Source organism: Fusarium falciforme, chromosome 4 (assembly GCF_026873545.1).
Source record: "Fusarium falciforme chromosome 4, complete sequence".
Classification (NCBI taxonomy): Eukaryota; Fungi; Ascomycota; class Sordariomycetes; order Hypocreales; family Nectriaceae; genus Fusarium; species Fusarium falciforme.
Window position 1 is genome coordinate 3,101,439 of NC_070547.1, and position 21,914 is coordinate 3,123,352.

Consider the following 21,914-nt stretch of genomic DNA (forward strand, 5'->3'; position numbering starts at 1 on the left):
TGCGAGAACTTGAAGAGATGCATGTTAAAATCATAATAAGAGAAGAGGAAAAATAGGTGAGGGCATTTAGCCAATTGGATTTGTTTTTCAGTTCTATTACTTGCCTACCTAGGTAAGTATGTTAACCTTGGTGTCTTCTCAATCTCTTCCTGCCTGCCAGGTTAGTCATCATCCTGGGGAAACCATGTGACTCTCTCGTGATCAAGCTGTCACTGGCAACCTAGCTCCTCAAGTTGGTGCCGTTTGATTCAGACCAAAAGGCGGAGAAAACGATAGTCGATTCCCTAGGCGCGCCAGGTAAGTAAGCCCAAGGTTGTAGTGGACGGCTTGGGAACCTATGCATAGCGAACGGACTAACTAGCTTCGTGGCGTCACATATTCTCAGTGCCGACCGATCTAGACAACAGGCTCAGCCAAGTTCGACGTCGTCTGCAACTATCAAGTCGATCATGTTCTGGTCTAGCAAAACACTCACCTTCGGTAACTGACCGAGGACACCTTCTTCTCGCGTGCCCGCATACCTTTAAAGTTGCGACTACCGTGGCTACGACATGGCACAGACTTTGCTCGAAAGAGAGCCCGACCTCACGTCAAGCCATCGGGTATCATCAATGTCACTTGTCGAAGCATGCAACAATAACGAGATATGAGTATCGGCCCTTTCGACAACCAAGGCAAAACAAGTGAGGAAATGCCGGTGGAAAGACTCATCGTGGGAATTTGGTGAGATCAAAGGGAGCCCTGCAAGGTCCATGCGCTGGTGACTGCAAGACATCGTCATTACCATGGCAGAGATGATGCTGGTCGTCCATCGTACTCGGTCTCCATCCCTTGTCGATTCTGTCACCGTGGCGTTTGATCAATTCAGGCTGTTTTTGTTGGGGAAGACAGTCAGTGCTTTACATGCTGTGCTGTGCTGTGCTGTGCTGTGCTCTCGAGCGGTTAACCCTGCAGCCCTCGCGATGGACAGACCATGAGTTGGTCCACCCCCATCTAGAGGGAGCGGGAATGCCCTTGCGAGATCCAGTTGATCAGTGCCTAGATGGCTGGCCTGCCTCGTCTTCGCTCCGAGAGACGCAACCATGGTCAGATAATGGCCCCGCGCGCCCCCGTCCATCAAACAAGACTCAGCCTCTTCTGCTCGGCCGAGTCCCACAGAGGGCAGGACAGACATGGTGCCTCGAGATCATGATGCCCAGGGCCATATCGTGCAACAAAGGCGGTGATGGCGTCCCAAAGGGCAATTCAAAACGTCGCGGCATGCATGGCATGGCAGCAGTCCCCAGAGCAAGGAGCGGCAGCGACCGAGCCCACCACCATGCCAATCAATGTGCCTCTCGATCTCACCATGCTTAAACTCCCGTCCAAAAAGCACCGGTGCCTTGCCACACACGAGCGTTCCAGCGCTACGGATAGGGCAAATTGACATGGTCGACCGCCTTTGCGCTGGGGGACCGTCGAAGCGGTGGATGCGTGCCATGCAGCAGAATCGTGTGACATGCTGGCACCCCGGGGCAGGACGGGAGCTGGGCGATGCGCGGGGCGGCAGAAAAGGAGACTGGACGGGCCCAACACGTGTTTGCAGGGCGGTGATGAATGGGAAAACAGGCCATGGCCATGGCCTTGTCAATGGGCGTTGTGAAATGGCTTGTAATTGCACACAAGATTACCACCGCCCTGGGAATTGCCCAGCTGGATACCATCCTTGTCCTCTGCCATCTGGCGTATCAGAGGGCGAGGGAGACTCTGAGATCTCGGTTCCAAAGGGCTTAGCGTCATGGCTTCTTTGGCAGGGCTCCATCCGAGCTCCATGCCACAGAGCCTCTGCTTGGCTGGGTTGGCTTGCGGGTTGCCGTGGAGTTTGTTTTTGTTCTAGAGATTCTGTCTCTGCTTCTCGACAGGCCGGGCTCAACCGTTTCAGCCTCCCCAAGCCGACGGCTTCCCGCCTAGCCTAACTCCCTACGTCGAAATTCTTGAGATTCAGGAGGCTTGAGAGGCTGCCATTGTACTCGTCCAGAGTCCCCCCCGGAAGCCGCCTCCCCCTGTCCCGCAGCCCCTAAAAAAGCTTCTAGCGGACGCTGTGGGCCACCTCCAGCGGCCATCCCTTCCGTTAGTTCCGCCCATCCCGGGTGACGGTGCCCTCTCCAACTGGCCGTGTTTGGAGCTGGCGCCCGCCCTGGCTCCCCCTAGCCCCCTTGTGCGTCACCCTCCCACTCTTATCCTTGGGCCTGGGACTGGAGGTCGAGAAGCATGGTACGTACCTACTGACATTTGCTTGCACATGGACGGCACCCGGTAGTGGTGTGTGAACGAGCCCCCAAATGGAAACCACCCCAACAGAGAGAACCGCTTGTGACGGGGTTAGACCTATACCTACAAACATCACCCTCCTGCCGCTTCCTTTTGTTTCTCTATTTTGTTCGTCTCCTTGTCCCTGTTCTTGTCTGTTTCCTCGAGCTTGCCTTGAACCATATTCATCCCTATAGTACCTAGTTAATCATTGATTGGGCTTCTTTCACTTCCCCTCACCTTTGCCCACCTCCACGACCGATACCGACACCGACACCGAGACGCTGCCCGCCACGCACATACATCTAACCGAGCCCGCACGAACTGTACCTATCCTATATCTTGGGCATCCTTCGATACGATACGATAATTTTGGTTTTGCATTCGAGTACTTTTCGACCGTCGACAATTTCTCTCCTCGATTAGATCATCACTGCCCACCATTGCGACGACTGCTGCGCAAGCTCGAATCAGCTGCTGTGTGGTTTGCGACTCTCGCCCGTCGTATTCGTCCTCGCTTTCGCAGATGCTCGATGCCTTTGCGCCTTGCGACTAAGCACATGCTTGCTCTGCCCGCTTCTCACTGCTAAGAATTATGTGGCGGCGGACATATCTCATTTTGGTTCTCATCCGGCTGTGGTTTGCATTGTCACCCAGCTATCTACACCCCGACGAGAACTTCCAAGGCCCCGAGGTCATAGCCGGTATGTTTCCCGCTTCTGCCTTCCTGCGCCTCCTCGCCGTCGCGTTGCACAAGCCAGATTTACTGCTCTTGTCAGCTTTGATATTCAGCTGAATGTGCTCGCCAACTGCGTCCCGTCTCTGCAAGTAAGAGGGCCACACGCTAACCACTGCGTTGCCATCAACAGGACAGATCTTTAGTTACCCTGTGCGCCATACCTGGGAATTTACGAGCGAGAACCCGATCCGAAGCGTCTTTCCATTATGGCCTGTCTACGGTCTCCCGATGCTCCTCCTGCGGTGGCTATGGATTGGTAATGGGCAGGACGGCGAGATACCCCCGATTGCCGTTTTCTGGACCCTGCGCGTCCTCATGTTCTTGATCAGCTTCGTGCTCGAGGACTGGGCGCTACACGAATTGATTCAGTCGCCGAGGCATCGCCGGGTCGCTGTTCTCCTGGTTGCCTCGTCCTACGTGACGTGGACCTACCAGACGCACACGTTTTCCAACTCTATTGAAACATTGGTAGTCGCGTGGAGTCTGGTCTTGATCCAGCGACTCGCTGATCCACGGGTTCGTCTTTTTTTTTCACACGTCGCCGCTAAATGGACAAATCAGCTGACAAGATATCAACGTGCAGCAACGGTCATGCGTCCTATCCGCCACTGTTCTCGGAATAGTAGGTGTCTTTGGCGTCTTCAACCGAATTACCTTTCCAGCCTTCCTTTTTATTCCCGGGTTTCGCCTGATTCCCGTCTTCTGGAAGAGGTCAGACAGCCCACCTGCGCTTGGCGCGGAAGAGCCCGAGCTAACAACCTTCACAGGCCTGGATCACTTGTGTGCTTGATTTTGGCTGCGGCCGTGACGACAGTGATTGCCATCGGGTTGGATACTGCATTCTATCTGCCTAGTCCTATCACATGGACCGACTTGATCAACAAGCCCGTAATCACACCCCTCAACAACTTCAAGTACAACTCGGCCACCGAGAATCTGGCTCAGCATGGCCTTCACCCGTGGTACCAGCATCTGGTCGCAAACCTGCCTTTGCTGCTGGGTCCAGCTGCGGCACTTTTGATCTTCAAGCCTGCCTTTTCCCTTCGGCTCTACTCGGCTATTTCTGGACTAGTTGTTCTTTCGGCTTTCCAGCATCAAGAGGCGAGGTTCTTATTGCCGACGGTGCCGCTGTTCCTATCATCGATCCACATGCCCCGGAACCAGACGCTGTTTCGGTTATGGACATCGGCATGGATCATTTTTAACCTGTTTCTTGGGGTGATGATGGGCATCTATCACCAAGGTGGGGTGGTGCCGGGGCAGGTCTTTTTGAGCCAGCAACCAGACGCAACCCAGGCGATCTGGTGGAAGACTTATACCCCACCAGTCTGGCTTCTTAACGGGAAGAACGAGGTCCTGACGACGCGAGACGTCATGGGTCTCAAGGGAGACTTGCTTCTCGAGCAACTATACCAGCTCGCGACCTGTGACACCCCGGCCGACAGACGAAACCAGGAGTATCTGAAGGAGAAGAACGGCACGTACCTGATGGCCCCCGCCTCAGCGACGTGGTTAGACTCCTACCTCCCCAACAAGGGGCTGGAGGGGCTACGATTTAGGGAGGTTTGGCGTTACCGGCAGCACTTGAACCTGGATGATTTGGACTTTGAGGACGACGGCGTTTGGGGCACTCTAGCCAGAGTGATTGGGCGGCGGGGTCTCGTCGCATGGAGGGTGACGAAAAGCTGTCCTCACTGATGAAAGAAAGGGGTGGCGTATATCTTTTTTCCAGCTTTATGACTCGAGTTAGACACTGTTAATGACCATGTAAAACTACTTTACTTCTTGGGGCGGCCCATGAACCCATTCACTTTCTCCTTGCTTTTTCTCATCATGATGGTCAAGCTGATTTACCAGCTGAAATTATCATCGAGGCTTCATTTCCCCCACCAGCCGGCCTCATGCCCAGGACTCCCTTGCTCTCCCCGCAATTAATGACCCGAAGACTCATCCGCCACCAAGAGAATCGAGTCACTGGCGTCATCCGGCGAGCCTTGTGGGGGTCATGGAAACTAGGCAATTTCCAAATGTCTTCGAAGGTCTTCGAAACACTTGCGGGGCTCGCGATGCATAATTCACAAGGTGTTGATGCATTGAAGACTAGGGTCTCGAATAACATTAACAGCATGGCCAAGTCTTATGGGTACTTTCGCTCTTAGCATTACACCGAGATGGTCACACCACATATACAGCACTGTTGAGCGGAAGCATCATCACGTTACATCACAGTGAGAGAGCATGAATTGTCCAAATGTCTTCAATTTTTCCGCCATCCTAGTCTAAGCTGCATTGTCCACGTCTCAGCGGACACGATTGTTAGGCCATCTCAGGCAGAGACCAAATGAAGTACACTTAGTACAGGCGCTTGGGAGGAGACATGGTAGCCTTGATGGTAAGGCTACCGACGTTCTGCCAGCCCTTCTTCAGGAGAGAGACGAGGTAGTTGATGGCGAGCATGATGTTGCCAACGAGCTGCTCCTGGGTCATCTCGACATTGCCGACGGCGACACCCATGCACAGAACCTTCTTGAGCTGGAACTTGATGGTGGACTTGACCTCGTTGATCTTGCCAGTGAGGTCGTCGGAGTGGGAGACGGGGGTGGGGAACTTGCCGGCCTTGGACAGACCGGGGCCGAGGAGACGAGGGATCATCTTGATGAGGGCCTCGGAAGCGACGAAGGCGTCGTACTTGCGGGCGAGCTTCTTGATGAGCTTCTTGTTCTTGTTCAGCTTCTTCAAGTCATCAGCGGACATGGCATCGACACCACCGTGCTTGGCACGGTCGATATCGTGCTGGTCACCAAGAATGCTAGAGGGAGTCGTCAGCGTCTGTGTCTCTTTGTTCAGGTGTCTCAAGTTTCGTACCAGACAGCCATGTTGGGGCGGGGGATGGAAGGCAGCTTGATGGTGCCAGAGAAACGCTTGTCACGCTGGGGGTCATAGTTCTTCAGGCCGATCTGGAGCTCGACGGTCTCGAGGAAGTTGCGCTTCTTGGTCTCGTTGGAGTACTCCAAGAGCTCGGAGACTTGCGTCCGGACATTAGCTGCGTGGTGGTGAGCACATGGTCGACAAGTAGCAGAGGATGGCGCTAGATGGCGCTCGGGATGCCGTACCGACTGTGATCTTCGACATTTTGACAGTCTCCCAATAGATGGCTTTTACAATCTAATGGTGGTCAGGGCGAGTCGTGGTTGAGGGGATCTAAGAAATCTTTTGGGGCGGGTGAGATTTTGAGAAATCGAAAATGCGCTTGTGGGACTTTGGTGGGGTCTTGAAGGGCAAAATTTCCTCACGGGACCTGGCACGTGATGTGGGTCAATCGCTCTTGGCCGCATGAGTCGCAAAAGCCTATCGGCGAGAGAGTCAACTTTTGCGGCGACGGCTTCAGGAGAATTTGGGGCATTGAGCTGGTATCTTGAGTGAGTCATCTCTGTCTTGAAACGAGAAGCAGAGGTCACGAGACTCGCGCCATCTTCCCGCCGCTGAATTCATCGCCAGGATGAAGGATACGGCGCAGCAAGTTGACGACTTAATCGCCAACTCCAACCATATCTCAAAATGGGTCGAGGAGCAGCCAAGTGAGAGCCAGGCAAGGTGCGCAATTCTTCCAAGATGACTCTTTTTTTTATGTATGTATCCTAAGAAGACATTTTCTGTAGTTGGGCCCGGTCAATCTTTGCGAGGCTTCTTGAGGGCGCCTCACAACCCAGGGGTGCTTCGGGCAACTCGTGCGTAAAACTCTGCGGCTTCGTGGAGCAGTCGTCAAAGTCACGGTCCCAGGATCTCCGGCTCTGGGCCTTTTCCAGAGATGTCACCATCAGGCTGTTTGATTTCTATGTCGAGTGGAATGAGTCGGACAACCACCGTTCGATGAAGCTCGTTCTCGACCTGATTCCCCAGCTCATCAGGAGAAACCCAGCCGAGGAAGCAGGTCAGGCAACAAAGTCAGCTATTCTTGACAATCTTGTGTCGATTGTCACGGGTAAGTCGACAAAGCCTCTCGCCAAGTCTACTATCAAAGCCCTGGATCACCTCGTAACCAAGAACATTGTCACCCTGGAAGAGATTCGATCCAGCTATGTTACCCTCCAGCAAAAGGATACCTCCGTCAAGACATCCGAAGTATGGAAATCGTTCATCTTTGAGTTGTTTCACTGGATGACACTTCACTTTGTGTGTCCAACAGCTGGGAGATTCATCGTCTGCATTTACCGTGGCTTGAGACGACGAGACCAAGAGACACCAGTCGAATTGACCGTCGAGACGTGGCACAAATGGCTTCTGGAGGCTGTGAATGAGGAGCCTTCGATCCTAGAGTCTATCAAGAATTACATCTTCCTACCCCTGTTCAAGGCTGACAAGGCCGAGGCCTTGGACTTCTTGAAGAGAATGAATGAGCACGAGGCAGTTTCTGCCGGTGCCGAGATAGACCTGAATCTCCCAGCCCTTCTCCAATTGGCGGCTCTGGAGATCGGAAAGAAGGTCGGCTTGGTGGAGGAGCCTGGTAAGTTGGCACGCCCCTTATCTTGATACTTGCTAACAGTAGCAGCACTGGGCAATGACAAGACGAGCGATGGCGAGTCATCAATCGTGCTCCATGAAAAGGTTCTGGAGAGTGTGTTGGCCCATCCTTCACATGAAGTTCGATCTCTTGCCCTCTCCCTGCTCGTCAGTTCTCCGTCGACGACAAGGCCATATTCGTCCACCGCCTTGGACTTGCTACGCAAGCACTTGGCAACTTATTTCGCAGACTCAGACGCAAAGTTCCGAAACGAGGTGGCTGGCAAGGTGCGAGATATGTTCAAGAGAGTACGAGGCGCCATCTTTGTGCTCAAGAAGAGCATACCAAGAGCAGCCGCTCGAGACCAAAAGGGGCAGTCCGGACAGACAGTGTCAAAGCCCATTCTCTACCGAACCAACCTAATCTCACTACCGGAAGCCCAGCTGGTTGATTGCTTGGACTATCATCAAAAGTTCTTGTTCTGGTACATCAGCTTCTTGTGCAGCGAGTTGACGCCAACGGCCTCTTATCAACGACATGCCGCTTCACTAAAAGCGGTGACATTTATCCTCCGAATGGAGGGCGAAGCGACAAAAACATGGGAAACTGTTGATGACCAGGAGCTTTTCTTTGATCTGTTCAACGGTCGTTGGCTTCGTGCCCTTTCTGATCTGGTCATGGATCCCTTTGACGACATTCGAGATCACTCGGCCACAGTTCTCAAGAGAATATTCTCTGATGAGCGGTACAGAAACTTCCACCTTATGGCTACAGGAGGCAAGGTGAATCCTGCAGAGGAGCTTGCAGAACTTCTCAGAAGGTCTGATGAGCTCGCACGCCGGACTGCGAGAGCAGATCACTCAGATGGTGTTGCTAGGGTTTGCCAGTTGCTCTACCGGTTCTCTCAGGACGAGCAGCAGCGACTTGATCTTCTTTCGAAGCTTGTTGGCGGCGTTCAAGAGAAGTTGACAGTGGCGGAGAAGGACCTTGGCCGGGCAGTTCTGGACGCTCCTCTCCACGGTGACTTTGCTTCTCTCTGCTACACGTGGCAGGTGGTCTCTGAGCTCCAATTCTCCGAGACCGAGCTACAGGCTGTTCGAAGTCTGCAGGATTCGCTCGTGGCTTGCTGCGAGCGAGTCTGGGCGGCTGTCCGGGATATTCTCTGCGATGACTCCCCAGAGGGTCACCTCCCGCAAGAGCTTGAGGAGGTTGACGGCCTTGACACGAAGGACGTCCTGAGCTACAGTTTCCGATCAGTTCATGAATCAAGGTATGTTGTTGAGCCTTCACGTCTCGGTCATTTAGGCTAACACAGAGACAGCAACCTGTTACGAACCCTGATCCTCCCTATCAAACAACGGTCCCGTGAGGGCAAGATCTTTCCATCGAGGGAGGTCTACGAAAGGATAGGAAATCTGACATTTACCCAACTGGCTAGCCTTAGACACCGTGGTGCTTTCGCTACCGTCGCCTTGACCTTCTCAACCTGCTGCCAACTGGTCAAGCATCTTGACCAGGGAGAGGCCGGCGCCGAAGGCCCAGATCTGCTAGAAACATGGTACAATGTAAGTCGACACCTCCTTTCCAGCTTATCTCATTGCAGTTCCTGCAAAGGGGCACTGACCACTTCGTTTGGTGAATCCGACTCTGTTCAGGGGCTAACCCCTGTTTAGGGCACTCTGGATGCCATCTACGCCCAGGTATCAACAACTCGACGATCTGCTGGAATCCCCTCCATGATGACGGGCGTGCTCTCTGCCAATGCGGCCAGCCCCTCGTTCGAGCAGGTCATGGCCAAGCTGATGGAGATTGCCAGCCAGGAGGCCCGCGCCGCCGAGACGGACGGCTCCAACCTGCCCCAGGTGCACGCCTATAACTGCCTGAAGGAGATCTTCAAGAGCTCTTACCTGACGGCCATGGGAAATAAGTCCGAGAAGTTCCTGACGCAGTGTCTCGAGCTGGCGGCGAATGGACTCAAATCGGAGCTATGGGCGATCCGCAACTGTGGACTCATCCTCCTCCGCAGTCTCATTGACTGTCTGTTTGGATCCCACCAGAGCAAGGCTACGATGGAGGCTGGCTGGGATGGCAAAGCCAACCGTATCTCATATCATCGCTACCCCTCCCTGCCAAAGGTTCTCCTGAACCTTCTCAAGTCGGGCCACCAGATGATGGCGGCTACGGCCACAAGCTCAGCGGCAGCCGAGTCTGTCTTCCCAGCTCTCGACATCATCCGGAGAGCTGGACCTCCTGAGCTTCTCCGTGAAGAGCTTCAGGTGCACATCGCCAAGTATCTAGCCAGCCCAGTCTGGCATGTGCGGGAGATCGCAGCCCGAACCCTTTGCTCGTGCCTCTTGCACGATCTCTGGCTGGACGCTATCATCAGTCTGGCGGCAGAGTCTGTTCGTTCACCGATCGGCAACGTTCAGAACCATGTTCACGGCGTCCTCTTGTCCTTGAAGTACATTATTGACAGGCTTAGCGAGGTCATGCCAGATCAGCTACAGCGTAAGATATACATTTCTGGCGGACGAGACCAACTACTTACACACTTTACAGACGATACCCCAAAGCTTTCAGGTTTCCTCATAGAATACTGGCGTGAGATCCAGTCCCTCGACTCCCCAGAAATCGCTGCAGCCTATCTCGAGGTTGTGAACCTAGTGCGGGTCCTCCCCAGACCAAAGGGCGTCGCCCCCCTTGGATTCGAGTTTCCAGAGGATAATGTTCGGGAGAGTGCCCTTCTCAGGGCTCAACGCGTCATTCACGAGGTGCACTCCATCTCCGAGTCCAACGATCCGGTTGAGACCCTCAACACCCTCTTGCTGAGCAGGACCCTGGGCGTCAACACGATAGTCGCTGGCCTTGAGACGATCCCCAAGTTATGGGGTGCCTCAAAGCTGTCAGAGAGCAAAGTGAACGAGTTCTGCAATCTCTATCGAAACGTGTGTCTTAAGATCGGACCTGCAGAGCCTAGAGTCATTGCCCTGCAGAATCTGACAGACATCTTGGATCAGCTACTCAAGACCAACAACGTTGGAGCTGTCTCGCCGACTCTACTCTCCCAGATTTGGAGCAGTTTGCCATTGAGCTTATTGAACCCAGCCCTCGCAAACGCCGTGATAAGAGTAAGCGGCTGCATCTCGGCCATTCTGAGAAAGTCACAGGCTATATCTGCGGCTGGTGTCCAGAACTGGGGACACATGATGGCCGATGCTGGCCTCGACGACAAGGTTTGTAAGACTCACTCTCCGTATATTCAAGTGCTGACACTTTAAACAAGGACTTTGATACTCGTCTGGCCGCTGCAGAATCTCTGTGCTCATTCTTCATCGGTATTGAGGATGAGCAAGACTGGGCACGCGAGGAACACCTCCCAGCACTTCTTGCCCTGTACGACTCACTCAACGACGACGATGACGATGTGCGGGACGTTGGCTCTGCTGCCGTGAAGAGTATCCTCGGCCAGGCCCTCGTCCCCATCGAAGCCGCCAATCGCCTCCTCTCGTGGCTATCGCAGCGTTTCGGCCATGACTCAACTTTCCGGCAAGTTGCTGTCCGTCGAATCATGGGAGACGCCCGATTCCCAACCCCGGAGAGTCACACGGCGTCTGTGAGCGACCAGCTGCAGAACGCCATGAAGTTTGATGACTCGCTCTTCGTCATCGAGGAGCAGAACCTTTTCGTTGACGAAGTCAGGGAGACACAACGTTGGGTTTCCATCTACGAGAGCTTGAGCTGGGAGGCCAAGGATCCCGCTCTTGAAGCGTTGGCCGTGTGGTCAAATGCTGGCATCGACGAGATGCGTCGTCTCGTAGGTGAGGAGGACGGTCCTCTCGGATACGGTTCCAAGCCAGAAGTCTTTGCAATCCTCTCCCGCGTCGTCTATGCCTCGGCCGCCCTGGTGAAGGAGAGGCATCACCCTGACGGTAGATTGCTTGAGGGCGTCGACAAGTTTGGCAGCGCTCTACGAGAAGGACAGGGGCACATGTCGGGTCTTTTACTACAACCCCTGGAAAAGACTATAGACATTTGAAGCAATAGAAGCAGTAAAAGAACAAGAAAGAAAATAGAACAAGTCGTGAATTCATGTTATCTTGCTTCACAATGATCCCGCCTATCCACAACGCCTCGCAGTAAACCCATCTGATCGTTACGCTATAGTGTACATTCAAGTATTGCCTCGTCTTTCTCCGACTCCTTCTAAGATGTCTCGATGCCCGTTCCGGCTCTCTTGAGACTCTTGAGCGACGCCGTAGAGTCGGACCTGTCCACCAGCCCCATCTTACCCAGCTTGCGGACCAGCATTGTGTTCTGGGCTTGGAGTTCGCCGACCTGACCCTCGAGGATCTCGATCTGACGACGAGCAAGATCTCGTTCGGCACGGACTCGCTCCAGCTCGAGGGAGAGGTTGTTCTTCTCCTCACGCTCCAGAGCCTTGCGTCGGCGTTCCTCAGCTTTGCGTTGCTCCGCCTCACGCTTCTCCTCGAGCTTCTTGATCTCGCGACGATACTTCTCCTCTTGCTTAGCTACCTCCTTTTCATGCTTCTCTCGCATCTTGGCCAGCGTGGCGGCGTCCTTCTCTTTCTCGCCTTGGAGCTTGCTCTGTCGGCGCTCGTGAAGACGGGCAACCTTCTCGTCTAGCTTCTTCCTCCGCTGCTCAAGCTTCTTAAGCTCCTTGTCGCCCTGTGTCTGTGGTGGGTTCGAACGGGATGTCTCGGATTGCGACTCGGTGATGCTATCAGGGGACTTGTTCTCTGCAGTTACACTCCTCTCTAGGGCGGATGCAAAGCTTCGAATGGACGAAGTGTCACTTTCATCGTCGCGATGCTCTTCCTCGATCCGATGAGCTTCATAGGTGCTTTCATCAGTGGAGGCCATATCCGATCCGGTTCCCCATGTCTTGAGCAGTCCAGTAGGGAGGTATGAGCTCGCAGCGCCGATAGCGCCAGCTAACATGCCGTAGAGTCCGTTACTACTCGGCATCATGTCATCTTGGCTCGGGTGCTCATCAACAGGGTCAACATTGGCCGTAGGAATGTTTGGAATAGTTGCTGACTTTTCCTTGTCCAACACAGGCAGCTCAGTCTCTTGTGGTTCGACAACCGCGTTGGGATCTGGAAAGCCTTGCATCGCCTTGGCCGTCACCCACTTAAGGAACTTGCCAGCATCACCGACGATGCCGGGCGGCGTTCCCTTCTCGATGAGGAAACGTGGTACGCTGCCACCGGGATCGCTTCGAGTCACCATGAGCCATTCAACAGCTGTAGGGAAGTCGTCGATAGGTGCTGAACCATGGCCTTCGCTGCCAGGCTTTGGGCTCGGCCTCCTGGGCTCGTCTCGATTCAATAGGTCTGCTGACGACAAAGATCTCCTGGAAGTAAAGTTGTCAATGGGAACCTCGCGGATAACTTCGACCGATTCGTAGTAGCCACGGATAATGCCCTGGCGAGGAGGTGATTCTGGATGATCGCAAGGCTTGGATACAATCATAAACTGCCTCAGCGGACGAGAACCATCAGCAGGCTTAACGGAGGTCTCGGAGGTTAAGAGCAGAGTAACAAAGTCTCGCGGAGCAGTCGGACCCGGAAACTGGGCAGAAAGTTGGAAGACTGTTGGCAGTATAAGTCAGCATCACGTTGTCCGAGTGGGTAGCTCACGACTTACCCTGCAGTCTACCAGCATCATCGATGTTCTTGTCCTCGACACGCTTATCGGCCCCGATACCACGGATGTTGCCGCTTCCCGGTGATCCCTGTATCTTCATCGTCTCGGCAAACTCGACAGAGAGGCCTGTCTTCCAGTCGTCGAACGACAGGCCCTCGTGGACGCTTCGTCGCGCAAACCAGGCCCCGCGCCCATCTTTGGCAGCCAGCTTGTAGACACTAATACCAAGAGGATTCTCCTTGGCGTTGACTTTGACTTCTTTCCACTCTTTCCGTAGGTCCTGGGCTTGGCTGATCGCCGAAGCCTTCTGTCGTTGCGATAGCGCCCGTTGGATATCGGGGCCCGAGGCGGCCGATTCGGTCTTTGAGCGCGCCCGCCCTCCGCCACTTGGGGCAGCTCTCGTAGCCGGAGCTGGGATCGATTCGATAACGGTCTGTGTTTCGGAAAATATATCGGCGAGGAAATCTTTAAGGTCATCTTGGGGCACCTGGTCCCAGTCGACAGGGCCCATGGCCGCGAGCGGTTCGTGATGGCTCGCCATGGTTATGGTAGTGGTGTGTTATGGGTATGTTGGAAGTTTCGGTATGGGCTCGCTCGCAAGGAAGAAAAGAAAAAGAGAAGTACAAAGAAACAAGCAAGGAAGGAAAATCGTGTTCGTGAAAAGTCGATACGTCACTGACAATCCAGGGAAGAGAGATGTGTTATAGGCCAAGAAGAGGAGAAGCGGATGACCAAGCTAGAAGAAGAAGCAGGATTAAAGGTCTTTGGAGGTGATGAGCCATGATCGGCAGCCGTGGAAGCCGGAGGGGCGCTTCACTGACGTCAGCCAACTAGGACACTTACCTACCGCTAACCTAATCCACTTGGAAACCCGTAGGGCAGGCTCGCTCTTTGGTCGTTCTCGCTCTTTGCTAGCGCTCTAATTAGCGCCCGAGACGCGAGTGGGACATGGGGCTCGCTCTCCGGGTCGGTCAGGGCGCCCCACTCCGGAATACGCGGACCTACAAATACAAATACGAAAACTTCTCCGTATCCGCCGGGACCGGTCTTCTGGAAACCTCCTCTGACAAATACGGACTTGCAACGTATAAATAGACAACACTCGGACGACCCCTATTCGCATTCGGACAGCCCCTGTTTCACAAGTTTGGATTAATACAATTGCTTGCTTGCACAAATAAAATCCGCCGGCCAAGGACGGGCTGGAGTCCTCTATTCTCCCTTCACTGCTCGCTTCTCTGGTACACCTCTGATCCAACATGCCTTCAATATGCTAAAGCTTTGCTCCTCCCAATTACTCCTGAAACGACTCCGATCCATGCTACAATGTTGACAACCTCCGCTCCCGCATCACAACCTGGTAATCCTTCCTACAACTCCCGCAATAGCTGTCGCGCCATTGCTCAAGTGCTTGTCTTCGCTTCGCCGTTGTCTGCTCCATCACCTTTTGTGATTCCTTATCCTTTCCGGATTCTGATCCCTTCTTCTGCTTCTTACTGCGATCATCCGTCTGGAGCATTATGTCTAGCTCATCGCACAGCGACTTTTCATCCACCAGCCAGTTCTCCCACTCCGACTGGAGCATCTCCCGCTCAATGCTGTTGACAACTCGCATCGCCACCAACAAATCATGTCGGTACGAACCCAGCCGCTGTCGCGTTCGTCGTAGTCGGCGTGCTGTGGCTTGGCTTGTGGCTGTTGACAAACTGGCTCCGGCTTCCTCCCATGGCGTGTCCATATCCGCGGTATCCAGTAGATCTTTGAACGTAGTAAAGCATGTGCTGTTCTCGGGGAATGACAATGTCTGGCCAGCCCCTGACGCCTCATCCAAATCGGCAATGTAAATAGCCTTGCTCATCATCAGGTTTGGTCGAATTCCAATGCGCTGCATGAATCCGGCTGCCCTCCGCTCACCCCACCACGTTGTCACCTCGCTCGATGTCAGAAGCACATTGGTAAGTGTGCTGAATCCAAGCAAGGCGAGGATGATCCACTGAGCCGTGATAATATTAAACGCCTTGCGTAGAACCGCAATAGCACCCATGATGACCGATGATACTGCACTCTCGCCCAGAGATCGAACTGTCTCAAATAGCATGGTGGTCAACGTTCGGGGTTTGATGACCTGCTTCTTAGCTGAGTCTGTCGCACCAGGTCTGAAGACCACCACCTCTGTCTGTTGGCCAATCTGCCCATACACTTGGATTGCTCTGTTCGTCCGACTTCGAGGTCCGAGTTTGCGGACCTGGTCTGTGGCAACTTCGGCAAGCTCTTCGGCATCGCTTGCGGCATCGCGAAGCGCTTGACGCTCCACCAGATTCTTTGACAGAGCCGGAAGCTTGGACCAGTCAATCTTGGTGTAGATGGCAAGCTTGCACTTGGACTTGGCCACATGCGTGATGACGATCTTAGTGATGACCTTGAACCAGCTTGAGTGAGGTAGATGCCACGCTGTCTTGACGTGTGTCACCACGTATGTGACATGATCACTGAATACATCAATGATCTGATAGTCGTTGACCTCGGCCTCCTTTGATCGGCCCAGGACATCCTTGTAGTCGACCTTGAACTGGAAGTCCCGTCTCATCCTTCCCTGGTCAACTAGTACCCATGGGCCCTGGGCAATCTGCTGAGCACGTCGCTCAAAGTAAAGCTTTGGGAACACAAAGCTCTTGTCACCAAACAGCACATGGAAACAAGACTTTGCGCTGATCTCAAAGTTGCGCTCGGCTGCCATCTCCTTCATACCTTCCGGCTCGTAAATAACTGGTCGAACCGGTAGGTGAAGCTTGTGTATCTGTCTGGCTCTTGATTTCGAGGCGCGCGAATGGGAGCTGAAGTCGTTTCGCCTTGCCACCGGTCTTCCTAACCAGGTTCCATCGTCCATCGGTGTGTTGGCTGAAACTTCTTCCCAGCTCTCAACGCTGGGGCTTGGTCGATCAAACTCCTCCTTCTCAAGATTGATCAAGGCAGTAATGATTTCCTCCACGTCCATGGGTTCCTCAGCCTGAAGGTCGTCGATCAACAGGTTCAGGCGGGTGTGGAGAAGGCCCAACTCTTCCAAGAAAACCTTGATGGTGATCCTAGTGTACCCAGTATCGTTGGAATCATCGCCCAGATGCAAGAAGATGAAATCGCAGTCCTTTCCTGGAGCAGCTGTCACCTCGGCAATGATATCGAGGCTGATGCTGTAGGCCGTGACGAGGCCTATTTGCTGTCCGTAAAAGTACATGTTGTCAGGCGTGACATAGATACGGCCATCTCCCGCCATGTCTGGTTTGCCAGGTCCGCGCTCAGGGGAGCCAGTCCAGGCTGCTCGGAAGACGAGCACAAGTTTCTCTTCCAAAGGCGCATCCGGGAACAGCAGACGGAACTGCGCATGCTGGGCCCTCAGCTCGGGGGGATAATTGCGCGGGAACAGCTCACCGCCCTGTTTCCGCGAGATGCCCTTGCCAAGACTAGCCTGTGAACTTCCGGGGACCACAACTCCAATAGGGTCGTCTTCATCAAGCCTAGGTAGAACGGGTTGGGTCGGCGTGTTCATGGCACCCCAAAGACTAGTTCCCCAGTAATTGGCAATGACAGAAGCTGGGAGCTTCCTATTGCTCCCCACAGGGCGACGCTCTCCCGCAGCCAATACGGCAATGCGACTCAAGCCTGTCATCGAGGGAGGCTTAGCTAGAGTAGCTGGAGCCAGAGTGCCGGATTGGGTGTCGACCGATGGCAGCATGCTAGGCGTTTGTCTGAAGGTGGAAGAGCTTGCTAGAGTATTTGAGTATCCGGGTGGAATGTGGCTGGTGGACATGTTTGAAAGTCCAGGAGATCCTGCGCCGCTTGCCTGGGCAGCCTCAGAACCTGCTTGACTACCAAATGTGGCCTTGCGGTGAAGATCGAGCTTTTGGATGATCCTGGCTGCATGTTCACGGCCACTTTCACCTTCCTCTCGTGCCAAGTCTCTTCCCAGGGCAGTGATAGATCGACGAGACAAGCTGCCATTAACGTCAAAGCTCTGTCTCGTGCTGAGGTTACCATCTGTCCCAGGAACTGGCAGCGTACTTGTTCGCTCGAATCCACTCCCAGACTCGTCGTAGATACCAATCTGTGCATCAAGTGTCTTGGCTGAGAATTCTGGGATGCTTGGCGGTGAGATGGAAAAGGCGGGATCAACAGCACCAGGGAGGGTAGCGTTGTTTCTGTTCATGCTTGTCTCGAAGGCGTTCTTTTTGGTTACCTCGAAGACCTCCAGCCACTCCGTGAGTTCGCCTTGTGTCTCAGCTTGAAGGAGTATCGTTTGGCTCTTTGTCTTGACCTCGAAGCAGAAACGTCGGTCCTCGGTCACCGCTGGCTTTGCGTTACAAAGCAAAACTCCAATCTCATCACCCTGGAGAACTCCCAGCGGACCTGGTATGAGCCAGCCAAAGATGCCGTCACGGCAGTAGTACCATCTCCTGATCCATGTATGTCTTGCGGGTTTGCCAGAGAGTGCGCGGAGGAACAGCCAGCCTTGCTTCTCCGAGATGACAGGGACACCCTCCTTGAGGCGCATGTTGACGGGGCCACGAGTGCCGAGAAAGGGGACAGTCGAGGTGCTGTAGTCTTCGAGCTCGCGGGACGGCTTAAATCCTGCGAGCGCGCCCTCTGCAAGATCTCGCCTGGCCGCTTGCAGTTCACGTCTGAAAACCATCTCTGAAGCTCCCATCTCGTTCGACCAGCCCTGAATTCGTTCCATCTCCTGGTTCCACCGAGCGGCGTTGCCAACCGCTTCTCTAGTGCGCTTCAGCTCCTTCCATCTTTCACTGCAGATCCTGACAAGTAGCTTGTCCATGCTGAAGCGTAGCTGGGGAGCAAGCTGGCAGTAGTCCATGGATGCCTTCAAGTATAGCTTTCGGGTCTCGAACACGGCAAAGGCGTCTTCGCGGAGAGCTGAAGGTTCCTTTGTTTTTGACTGACTGACATAGCGGGCCAAGGTCGTGTCAAAGGTTCGCTGCGCCTGTTCCATAGCTCTCCTGCACTCCTTGAAGTTCCTCAGGTCGCCAACGATGAACTGCCGGATGGGATCGACAACAGAGCCATCCATCTTCTTCATAGTGTTCAGCATTTGTATCCAGTACTCGCGCCAGCCATCGCCGACCCTCTTGAGGGCCAGAAAGGTATAGTCGTTGTCAACAACGCCGTCGGCGGCTGAGGGCATCATCTTGACGATGTAGGTGTTCACGGTCTCTTCGAGGGCGAGGAAGTCGTGTAGGAGCTTCGAGGTGGACTGGACGTAGCCGTTGAGCCATCGTTCGATGGCATCGACCTGCTCACCGAAGTTGGTGGCGGTTACTCGAAAGGTCGGGGAGTCAAGAGCGGCTTCGTTGAGGCCAACGGGGATGGCGCGGCCAGCTTGCATGGTCGCAGCGGCCGGTGTGCCCGGTGGTTCGGGCATGATGAATGATGAATGATGTTCAGCGCCCGACTACAGCTTCAGTTGACACTGAGCCGTGGTCTTTATGGCGCGAAATAATATGGCGGTGGGAGATGGAATGATGCTGGTAAGATGGTGGTCGATAGGATAGGTCGAGCCCTTGTTGTTTCCCATGTTGACGTAGCACCCTTGCTCGTTCGTACCTTCCTCTCGCATTCGTAGAAAGCCCCCACATCAAAGTTACGGACGGAGTTGGAAGGAAGGTGGTCTCAAGCCACAACTAGCGCCGTGGAGAACACCAAGACTCCATGATTACCGACGTACGTACTACGTTTTTCGCCGTCGGAGAACTGAACGAACGGAATCCGCGGAGCCTTTAATACCTACCCTGGGAGCTGCGGAGCTTCCCCTCGGGCAAGTAATCTCGCTGCGGAAGCGCCCATCAAATGCGAGGGCAGGATTACGCAGCCATGGGAACGAGGGAAGCCCTCGGACACGGACAAACTCAAGCAACGCGTGGACGCGCAAACTACATCACTTTTGGGAACTGCTCAACAATGGCCATGCAAACGACTAGTATTTTGTTGATTCGACGCGTCGTGACTGCTCGTGGCTGAGACCCGTCAAGAAATGACGAACAAGCCTGCAGCCAGCTCACGCCGATTCTACTCCATGACAACAGATCTTTCAAGCCATACAGAGCAACGCCCGTGACGGCCCTCGCGGATCCTTTAGTCGCCGTGACACCCCGATCCTTCAATTTTAACGCGTGGGCCTACCAGCAGTTAGACCTGACTTCTGGGATTGCAGAGTTGATGGTTTATCTACCTCTATTCCCGCCGATCATAACTCAAGCCGTCATCATTGTGCGAAGCGGACTGGGTCGCGACACCTGACGGGGGTAATGGGGAGGCGCGAGACTGTCCCTCCCCATCAAGCGCTTCTGAGCGATTGACATCGGCGCGGCATCGGTCGACCTCTGCGCCTCGAGGCGCATGGCACTGTTGTCGTGCGTGGACGGTTGAACTTGAGTCGATCCCTCGCTGGTGACGAGGGGATCCGCTGGTCAATCTGCGCCAATGTTAGCTCAAGGAATGCATCTCCAATGATCAGCCATCACTCACCGTCGTAGTACTCGTCGTCGTCGCTCAGGTCAGCCAGCTGCTCAAAGTTGACCTTGTAGCGGAGAAGGCCGCCAATGCCACCGAAGCCCTTGACGAACTGGTTGCCCTCGGTGGATCGGTCAGAAACGAATTCGAGCGTCGTACCAAAGTCCTTGTAGTGCTCAGCAATCCATTCTAGGAACGAATCCTGAGAGACAATGTCCATCTCCTGGCCAGTCTCCTTGTCGAGGAACTTGTCGCGGCTGGCCTGCTCCTGCTGCTTGGTGGTGTGGAGGATGATCTCGCTGCCGTTGCTGTCCTTGAGAACCCAGCGGGTGATCTCGAGGTTCTCAAAGACGATGAGAGTCTCGACAGCACCGAGCTCAAGAGCCTTCAGGGTGTCATCAATACCGTAGCAGACCTTGCCGGTGTCCTGGCTAATCTCCTCAAAGTACTTTCCGATGAGCTTCTTCTCCTGGATGAACTTGACGTTGCCGAGGGTCTCGGACGACAGCTCAATGGCCTGGTTGAAGCCGTTCTCACCACCGTAGGAAACATCGACAACCTTGATGACCTTGGACTGCAGACGGTTGTCGAACATGTCGGAGGCGTTGAGGTCGTTCTTGAAATCGGCGGAACCAGCGAGGATGATACCAGCGACGTTGACCTTGTCAGCAGTAATGAAGTTCTGGACAGCCAACTCGGCGACCTTGCGGACGTAGTTGTGACGCTTCTCCTCTCGCAGACGGGCGAAACGCAGGGCGGACTGACCACCACGGCCGTGCTTCTTGGGAAGATCGACAGAGAACTTGTGGACGACCTCACGGGTGTTTCCGCTGAGGGTACCAAAGAGGGCACCGTTACCGTCCATAATGATGAAGCCGAACTTCTGGTCAGACTCGAGCAGCTCGGCCAGGGCCTCGGTATGGAACTTGTTGTCGCACAGGTAGAGAGAGGTGTTGATGGGCTTGAAGGGCTCGAAATCGATGTTGACCTTTCGCTCCTTGCCTTCGGAAGTCAAGATTTCACCACAGTAGACGACTAGGCCGTTCGGGGGGACCTTGTTGTACAGCTTGAGACGCTGCTGGGTCGAGGTAATGGCGGACAGGACGGACTGTCGGTTGACACGGGACTTGATGTTGGAGGCAGTACCCTGGGGAGTCGTCAGTGAGGCCATGAGGGAGTTGGGGATAGTGGCAGAGTCGTACGTATTCTTCAGCCAACATCTTGGCTGCCCGAGAGACCTGATCCTTGGGAGCTGGAAGCGGGTATGTTAGTGCGCGGTTTCGGAAGCGGAGCAATGGAACGACTCACGGATGATGAGGGAAATCATGGAGGTTCCATTTCCTCTGGCGGCCTCGAGGCGCTTGATGAGCTTCTTGACCTTCCAGATCTCAATCTATCGCGGGATTACTCGTCAGTCGCGGTGGAAAACTTGGGGTTGAAGGGGGGGTAAATTGTTGATTTCTGGGAACGCGGGGCAAAAGTTGACATCAAGGAGGGGCGATGCTAGACAAAGACTTACGTTCTTCTCGGCCTCGTTCGCCTGAGCGTCACTCATCTTGGGAGATGGATCGAGGACTCTTTCTTAGCGAAGGTTCTTTTTGGCTTCTTCTCGCGAGTCTGGGGACTCGTTCCTGTTTGTAGGCGTGATCTCTGGAGCCCGAGGATGCCAAAGCCAAAAAGTTGGATGTTAGTGCCAGATTTTTTTCTCGTGCAACGGGCGATGACCTAGGCACCCGCACGCACTGAACCCACTTTACTGGGTGTATGCTAAATAAATGTGGCCACTGACCTTTTGCTGCCTGTGTCTGACTCTCAACCTGCTACGCAGTAGCAGGCAATTGCCCTGTGTGAATGACTTGCTGCCCGAGCGGGGCATCGGAACCTCCGCACCGCCACAATGACGGAAAACGCTGACTCCAGCCCCGGGCCATCGCGTCCACTACCCAGTCCGTATTGTCTGCCGTTGGTTGTCTTGTTGCCTTGACTTCCATCCATGACAAAGGATTGTTGACTCACCGACTGTTCATGTGCGTGCCAAAATCCGGGGTCAGAGCTTAGTGAGAGGCAACTACCTCATCAGGCTGGTATGGATGTTCCATGTTCAAATCTACATACACCATGTCCAAAAAACGAGAGCTCCCACTATTCACCAACGTCTGGGTATACTTTAAAAAGAGTGGCGCAAAACCGGTGATTGCTTGG

General features: G+C 54.2%; 6 protein-coding genes across 6 annotated transcripts; 2 read left to right on the plus strand and 4 right to left on the minus strand.

Moving 5' to 3' along the window:
• Positions 1–2,884: 2,884 nt before the first annotated feature.
• NCS54_00568900 (Mannosyltransferase) lies at positions 2,885–4,726 on the plus strand (the record flags this gene model as incomplete). Its single annotated transcript, XM_053151181.1, has 4 exons — positions 2,885–2,993; positions 3,159–3,544; positions 3,612–3,739; positions 3,796–4,726. 4 exons carry the CDS (start codon positions 2,885–2,887, stop codon positions 4,724–4,726), a joined length of 1,554 nt encoding a protein of 517 aa, XP_053007156.1.
• A 654-nt stretch (positions 4,727–5,380) lies between these two features.
• Positions 5,381–6,160, minus strand: NCS54_00569000 (Ribosomal protein; the record flags this gene model as incomplete). Its single annotated transcript, XM_053151182.1, has 3 exons — positions 5,381–5,837; positions 5,894–6,071; positions 6,142–6,160. The coding sequence occupies 3 exons, from the start codon at positions 6,158–6,160 to the stop codon at positions 5,381–5,383; spliced, it is 654 nt and encodes a 217-aa protein (XP_053007157.1).
• A 367-nt stretch (positions 6,161–6,527) lies between these two features.
• On the plus strand, positions 6,528–11,565 carry NCS54_00569100 (Hypothetical protein; the record flags this gene model as incomplete). The annotated part of the gene is made up of 7 exons (XM_053151183.1): positions 6,528–6,622; positions 6,688–7,532; positions 7,578–8,799; positions 8,851–9,094; positions 9,203–10,037; positions 10,089–10,762; positions 10,813–11,565. The coding sequence occupies 7 exons, from the start codon at positions 6,528–6,530 to the stop codon at positions 11,563–11,565; spliced, it is 4,668 nt and encodes a 1,555-aa protein (XP_053007158.1).
• Positions 11,566–11,732: 167 nt separating this feature from the next.
• NCS54_00569200 (DUF3074 domain-containing protein) lies at positions 11,733–13,737 on the minus strand (the record flags this gene model as incomplete). Its single annotated transcript, XM_053151184.1, has 2 exons — positions 11,733–13,141; positions 13,197–13,737. The coding sequence occupies 2 exons, from the start codon at positions 13,735–13,737 to the stop codon at positions 11,733–11,735; spliced, it is 1,950 nt and encodes a 649-aa protein (XP_053007159.1).
• A 780-nt stretch (positions 13,738–14,517) lies between these two features.
• On the minus strand, positions 14,518–18,624 carry NCS54_00569300 (Hypothetical protein; the record flags this gene model as incomplete). The annotated part of the gene is made up of 1 exon (XM_053151185.1): positions 14,518–18,624. One exon carries the CDS (start codon positions 18,622–18,624, stop codon positions 14,518–14,520), a length of 4,107 nt encoding a protein of 1,368 aa, XP_053007160.1.
• Positions 18,625–19,669: 1,045 nt separating this feature from the next.
• On the minus strand, positions 19,670–21,267 carry NCS54_00569400 (Eukaryotic peptide chain release factor subunit 1; the record flags this gene model as incomplete). The annotated part of the gene is made up of 5 exons (XM_053151186.1): positions 19,670–19,674; positions 19,728–20,859; positions 20,915–20,964; positions 21,021–21,105; positions 21,232–21,267. 5 exons carry the CDS (start codon positions 21,265–21,267, stop codon positions 19,670–19,672), a joined length of 1,308 nt encoding a protein of 435 aa, XP_053007161.1.
• Positions 21,268–21,914: the final 647 nt, after the last annotated feature.